The sequence below is a fragment of the Acyrthosiphon pisum genome, chromosome A1 (assembly GCF_005508785.2).
Source record: "Acyrthosiphon pisum isolate AL4f chromosome A1, pea_aphid_22Mar2018_4r6ur, whole genome shotgun sequence".
Lineage (NCBI taxonomy): Eukaryota > Metazoa > Arthropoda > Insecta > Hemiptera > Aphididae > Acyrthosiphon > Acyrthosiphon pisum.
Window position 1 is genome coordinate 12,793,612 of NC_042494.1, and position 7,502 is coordinate 12,801,113.

A 7,502-nucleotide genomic window follows, 5' to 3' on the forward strand; every position below is an offset into this window, starting at 1 on the left:
CTATAAGTTATAATTTAAAAAAAATGTGTTGGGCCACTGATGTTATTCCTTATAAAATCAATAAAATAAAATATCCTAGACTGCTGGCTGACACAGTCCTCACGCAGATTCGTTTTTCGTATAGGTACAATGATATTATATTATAGGTAGGTATTATTGAATTCAAAATTAACACATCAATTACAGTAACCCACTCGAATATTCGACACCTACTGTACACCAGAGTGGTTACCACTGTCCCATTTTAATTAAATCTTATAAGATTTTGATTTATTGTTCCCTAAACAAACACCATATTTTCCTGACTGGTTCTTTTGCCTAGTATAATCTAAATACTATAGTTTATGTGTTATATTAGGACATTAGGTACATCATAGACATATTAACCTAGATTCTAGAACATAGTTATGTATAAATTCTGTGTGAATTTTCCCTCTTTCCATATTATATTATATTTTCATATTTTCATAATCACTAGCAGTGGTTCTTATGTTGATAAATATCAAATATAATATAATCTATTATTCAATTCTTCATCAAGATTTAAGGTGTTTGGTATCATGGACCTATAAACTAATGAACAGCGCATACAGAGAGAAATCACCAGATGGTATTGTTGAGAGAGAAAAGAGTGGGTTTGGGCCGTTACAGCGTGCAAAACATTTTTTTTCTCTCCTATATACTCATATGCTTTCTTCTCTCTCAGTTATGTCGTCTGGATTAACCAAAGGTAGGGCGGTGAGGAAAGCGCTGTCCGAGGCGCTGTCTATTAGTTAATAGGTCTATAATTGGTAGCTATTATTGAATGTTGACAAACTATAATAGAGTATAGACCTATTTAATTAGTCTTTATAAATTTATTACAAAAGTAAATTACTCAGTCCTTTCATGTCTTAGTCTTTAGTGATTGAAATATTAAATATTTAAAAAAAAATCGGTAGATCACCGAAGTCTACTGAATCGATTATTATAATTGTTATAATTATTTACATACACTTCTCAGTAACTGTTTAAGTATAATCAAATACTATAGATCTATAGTAAAATCTATATTATTTGGCATAATATACACTAAGTATACTTGAAAGTATTAAAAACCATACATTAATATTATTGGAGCAGAACGTAAGAAACAATAAATTGCATATTGATAATATTTACCAATATTGGTACACGGTTTGTATATCTAAATAAATTATAACAAATTAATGAAGGTAGGCAAATGCTATTTACTTACCATTATTCATTATACTTAATTATTATTGCAATAATATTAGCATAATAAAGTTTGTTTAACATTATGAAGATAAAAAAACCTAGTTGAAAATATTTTTTCTAAACTAAATTCTAAATAGAGTTTAAGTACCTACATTCTCAATTGTATTGAAAACAGTTTATTAATGCAAGTTGGATATAATTATATTATGAAATATACATAGAAGTGTTATCTATTGTGTGATTATATAAGTTATAATATCATTAAACTTAATACAAATTTATAATAAGCTGTAATTTAATAAAAATTCTACTTTTTTGATAAAAAAAAAAAAAACTCATTTGGATAGATAAAAAAAAAAAAAATAACAAATTATCATAGTAGGAGGTATAAATATCAATAAAACATTTTATTTTTCCAATTATTTCATTAATATTTATATATTTATATGTAACTAATAAACTTGTCGAAACAAATGATAAAATCACAATTTAACAATTTGTAGACCAATGTTAGGCGAATACTATTGAAAACTTTTAGTTGGATAAAGCTTGTTTTTCATTCTGCTCTTGGTACTTTTTCATTCTGCATTCGAGTTCAGGTCTAAAATGTCTAATCAGCCCCTGTACAGGCCATGCGGCACCATCTCCAAGTGCACAAATCGTGTGCCCTTCAATTTGCTTACTAATCTCCCACAACATGTCAATTTCTGAAGATTGAGCTTGTCCGTCAACAAACCTATACATAATTTTGTTCATCCAATTAATGCCCTCACGACAAGGTGTACATTGTCCGCATGATTCATGTTTATAGAACATAATCAAACGAGCAATAGCTTTTACAATATCAGTTTGCTTGTTCATTACAATCAGAGCTGCTGTTCCTAAACTAGTTTGAGCTGCTACCAAACCATCAAAGTCCATAATTGCTGTTTCACAAACGTGTTTTGGTATAAGTGGTGTCGATGAGCCTCCAGGAATTACGGCCAACAAATTATCCCAACCACCAATTATACCACCAGCATGTCGCTCAATCAACTCTTTCAATGGAATTGACATTTCTTCTTCAACAGTACACGGATTGTTTACATGACCAGATATATTGAAGAGCTTAGTTCCGGAATTCCTAGGTCTTCCAAGACCCAAGAACCATGCACCACCACGACGACAAATGGTAGGTGCAACGGCTACTGTTTCAACATTTGATACTGTAGTGGGACAGCCAAAAACTCCAACATCAGCTGGGAAAGGGGGCTTCAACCTTGGTTTGCCTTGTTTGCCTTCAAGTGATTCAATGAGAGCTGTTTCTTCTCCACAAATATAAGCACCAGCTCCCCTGTGCACAAATACATCAAAGTCATAACCAGAGTTGCATGCATTTTTTCCAATAAGACCAGCTTGATACGCCTCGCAAATAGCTTGTTGCAGATTGGAAGCTTCATTGTAAAACTCTCCGCGGATGTAAATATAAGCAGCACAAGCTCCCATTGCTCGGCCAGCAACCAAACATCCTTCAATCAATTTATGTGGATCGTGTCTCATAATTTCACGATCTTTGCAAGTGCCTGGTTCACCTTCGTCAGCGTTAACGACCAAGTACTTTGGGCGACCATCAGAAGGTTTGTTCATAAAACTCCATTTCATACCAGTCGGGAAACCGGCACCACCACGTCCCCTCAAACCGGAAGTTTTAACTTCATTAATAATGTAATCCGTACCTTTTATCAAAATTTCTTTCGTCTTGTACCAATCACCGCGTTTTAACGCACCCTTCAGTTGCCAGTCGTGGCGTCCATACAGGTTCGTGAAAATCCTATCAGAATCTGAAAGATTACCGTACGACGCCTTTAATTCTGGTGGAGGGGCCGCTGCAGTAGTGTTTTGGCGTGTCTGCAATACATTTTTAAACGCCAAACTAGGTAGCCCAATAGCCCCTCCGTGACCTTTAACCACCAGGTTTGACCTCACCAAAGCTGAGCCGTTCATCTTTTTCAATATCTGTAAAATGAAAACAAAAATGAAAACAAAACGATTACGGACGAGTCAAACAAAGTAGATCGAATGCAAACGTACGTACCTTACGAGCTGGTAAAAAACTCGTCGATTGTCGAAAATGGTAAATTATTTTTCCTTTTCAATTGCTCCTTGTTGTGAAACTGTGAATTGTGATACGACGATAGTGTTATCACTTTTGACGTTCCGGTTAAACAAACCAGACCGTGGTTACCACACAAAAATATTATCACTTATCACCCAGAATCAATTTTTTTGTCATATTTAATTTTTTTGTAAACACTAGAAAAATGTAAAATGTAAATACGTCATTACTTTTAGTATTAAATACGACAGAAAACAATCTGATTAATAAATAAACAGAATATGTATGATGTATCATGGAAGTTGGTACTATGTACCAACATTTAAATTGAACACAATTTTTTTATAAAATTGTTATGTAATCGATAATTTTAATGGCAATGGGCATCGGCTCGTGGGTGACCATGAAGGGAGCCGCCGGCTCGCGTTCACTGATCATAATTAATAAACATTATACAAGCTTACAACATTGGTGTAAATTTGTATTTCCAATTTGTGATGTTTATCCGATAAGACGGCAGAGATTTGATACCATCGAAATAGGTACTGACTACAGCCTGTATATAATAATATGATTTACATAATGTTACTTAATAAGCAAATAAAATTATAACACCGATGTGCACGGCTATTAGAGTATGGCGTAATTTTTTTTTTTTCGTCGAGTAGGTACTTTATTCAATTGACTGTTTAATACGATTTTCTATGTTTTTGTGCAGGATGATTGTCTACAACAATGATTGAAGTTGCTGATGTGTCCATTGCTTATAAAAAGCTTCGTGTTGCTGTAAGACTTAAAAGTTTAGGGACTCGAACAATTTAATGATTTTAAATATTTTGTACATTATACGTTTCAGGATGGAAACAAATTCTTATTGGAAACAAAATATTTCTCCGGAATATTCCTGTGACTTGAACTTATTCAAATATTTTTGTGTGGGTAAGTAAAAAGCTAATAAGTATATCATAATATAATTAACTATATTCGACTAAAGTGTATTATATTATTATTTATTAACAAATATCCTACAGTTGTGATAAAATTAAACACTGATCTATATTTAATGGTCAAGAGACTGATTTTAAGAAGACGATACACCTTCATGTGTTGTTTCCGTCTTACAAATTTACAACAATATAGAAAAAACTGTTTCGCGTGGGGCAACCATATTACTTTTGTATTTATAGTAGAATAACCAAAATTCCACAGCGCATAGGGAAAAACTTTATGTATGTTGTAGGTTACAACTTATAGCATTTTAATTATTTTCATAGCATTAACCAATAGTTTTTAATAATGCAATGGAAAAAAAAATAAACACCCAATGTTCTTGAACTCATCACCTTAATTGTAATTATGTAACCTGAGTGTTATCCAAATAATAAAAACCCTACGGCACAGATAAAATTCTTACCTATGTGTTGTTGAATTTTGGCAATTCTACTAGAAATACAGAGGGAGTATAGTTGTTCCGAAAAAAACAGTTTTTGGTATGTTTTACATTTGTAAGACGGAGACAACACGTGCGGATGTAGTGTCCTCCTAAGAATCTGATAGACATAATACAAATATCAGTTTTATATACTTTTTTAAGGCCCAACATAACAAGACATTTATGTAATAATATAATATATTTCTATTATATCTAATATGAAATGTCCTTGTAAAGTTGTTAGCATGCAGTTATTAGTTTTGCGTAAATATAATATTAAAAAAGTACATATGAATGATCTATTTCTAAATAGTCTGAAACCACATAATTAATACTACTTAAATATATTAAATTTAAATATTATTTTTCAATGCTAAGAAAAGGAAAAAGTTAATTGCATATACATAATGTAAAATTATTTATTATTTATTATTATTATTTATTATTTATTATTTCATTGTTAACTCTGTTTTTTGTTTTTTTCTTTAGGAACTACTTTCTCCAGCCATGTTCAAATATTCATATATCTATGCTATTGTATTCTTGGACTTAATTAGCATTAGCCTCATCATACCAGTATGGGGCACTCACTTACGGTCTTTAGGTGCTAGTCACTTTCATATAGCCTTACTAGGTTCTACATATTCATTTCTACAATTCCTATCTGGCACACCAATTGGTGCACTCAGTGATCATTATGGTCGAAAGATTGTACTCATTGTTACAATATGCATTTGTGCCGTAGCTTATTTCCTTCTAGGCTGTGTGAAATCGTTGATATTCATAATAGTAATTCGTGTTATTCAAGGATGTTTGAAACACTCACAACTTTTGTGCAAAACATTAGTTAATGACCAAGTACCTGCTGACCAACAGACTACAGTTTATGGACGAATGAATGGATTTTCATCTCTCTCGTTTGTTATTGGACCAATTATTGGTGGTCATCTGATGGAAAAAAGTGAAGGATTTTATAGCCTAGCGTGCTATACTTCTATAATATTTCTAATCAACGCTTTAGTTGTTTATTTTACGGTTCCTAACACAACTGTACCAAAGAAAGAAAGAAAGAGTGCATCACCATTTAGTGATTTAATGGAAGTAAATTGGAATGAATGTTGGCCTGCTTTTTCGCTGAAAATGTTGGGAGCTGCAGCGTTGTTTGCATATTTTAGTTCAGTTGGTCTTGCTATGAATGAAAAGTTCAATTTATCCCCATCAGAAGCTGGTTATACTGGCGCTTTACAAGGACTTACAGGTGGCATAACTGGCTTTGCAGCTGGAAAAATAGAAAACATAATATTTCCATCTAAAAATCCATTTACCAAATGTTTTTATTCCTTCATAATGTTGGGTATAGGATTTGTTAGCTTAGCCTTGGCACCAAATTTAATTATATTTATGGCAGCCATGATTCCAATCAGCGCTTCGAGTACACTTATAAGAGGATTTAACAATGAAATATTGTATGAACAGTCTTCATCTGATCACAAAGGTCTAGTTGCTGGTGCAGGAGCTAGTTCCGCTGCAATAGCAAGATTTCTTGCACCAATTATATGTGGATTTACAATGGACATGTTTGGAAATAACTCTGGATTTTTGCTGTCTGCATTGTTTTCATTCACTGGAGCAGTGTTGTCAATATGTCTAACCAAGAAATCAAAAGCTCATGTTGAATAAGTCATTAAGTGTGTGGAAAACAGCAATGCTTTCTAACTATGGCAAATTATAAATATTTGGTTTGCATTTGAAAAACATTAGAAAAAAACAAAGTACTGGTTTTCAAATTAAAAGATGCTATTAGTCTTAGTTAATGTTAATTATATTACCATAATATGTGAAATGTGAATTTATATAATATTGTTATTGTTTATACTGAAAATTATTTAAAACAAGTAAACTAGATAATTTTCAAACTATTTTTCTATTATTTTGAAAATATCTATTTGTTCAATTCAAAAATTATATTTTTATTATTTAAAAATAAAATTATATAATTATGTACACTTATTATATTATTATATTTTTAATGTGAGATTTAATTTTAATTTTTAAACTATTCATAATAATATAACAATTAAGAATGTTTACATGGGTTATTTAAAATTGTAAGTGATATCATCAATAATTTATAAGATTTATTTAGGAATGTATTATATACATGTAAATATTATATTTAATCACTTAGATTTAAGTACATAAATTCTTATACTTTATAATTGTGTGTGATATTTAGTGACATCGTGGAGTTTGTCGTTTGCGCATCACATGTTCTAAGAATATAACAGCTGTGATTAGTTAGTATTAGTTTTAGTTTGATGACATAGGCAGATGATATACTGTTAACATATTATATGAGTATATCTCATGTTCATAAAGATTTAAATTTATAAATATTAAATATTTTGTATTTTTTTTTTTTTTTTGTGAATGAATTAACAAGTCTAGTCAAATTTAGATAAACCCATATTATTATTATAACAATAGTTATGCGCAAACATCTATAAAAAAGATCCAATCATAATAATGATGTGAAAGTGAGTAAATTACATTTTTTTTTTTTATGTAAGTAAAATGTTTTATTCTAAAATCAAACTGAAAAATGTTGATTATAATTTCTATTTCACTCGTCGATATTTGTTTATTCTGATTTAAATTAAAAATGATATATTGATTTCATAATTTTATGATTTTATATTGTTACATAATATCGATTTAATTTTATTATAATTTTTAATTAGATTTTGAACATAGTTT

At 30.7% G+C, this 7,502-nt stretch overlaps 2 protein-coding genes across 3 annotated transcripts; one reads left to right on the plus strand and one right to left on the minus strand.

Moving 5' to 3' along the window:
- Positions 1-1,378: 1,378 nt before the first annotated feature.
- On the minus strand, positions 1,379-3,438 carry LOC100158672 (NADH dehydrogenase [ubiquinone] flavoprotein 1, mitochondrial). The gene is made up of 2 exons (XM_001946205.5): positions 3,293-3,438; positions 1,379-3,213 (listed from the first exon to the last, which is right to left on the minus strand). The coding sequence occupies exon 2, from the start codon at positions 3,199-3,201 to the stop codon at positions 1,753-1,755; it is 1,449 nt and encodes a 482-aa protein (XP_001946240.1). The 5' UTR covers positions 3,202-3,213; positions 3,293-3,438; the 3' UTR covers positions 1,379-1,752.
- A 92-nt stretch (positions 3,439-3,530) lies between these two features.
- LOC100161462 (major facilitator superfamily domain-containing protein 9) lies at positions 3,531-6,505 on the plus strand. 2 transcript variants are annotated; one of them, XM_008182977.2, is made up of 4 exons: positions 3,531-3,855; positions 4,032-4,099; positions 4,170-4,252; positions 5,235-6,505. In XM_008182977.2, exon 4 carries the CDS (start codon positions 5,253-5,255, stop codon positions 6,423-6,425), a length of 1,173 nt encoding a protein of 390 aa, XP_008181199.1. In that variant the 5' UTR covers positions 3,531-3,855; positions 4,032-4,099; positions 4,170-4,252; positions 5,235-5,252; the 3' UTR covers positions 6,426-6,505. The 2 variants fall into 2 exon arrangements, with proteins under 2 accessions (XP_008181199.1, XP_008181200.1); XM_008182978.3 differs by having other exon boundaries at positions 3,580-3,948.
- Positions 6,506-7,502: the final 997 nt, after the last annotated feature.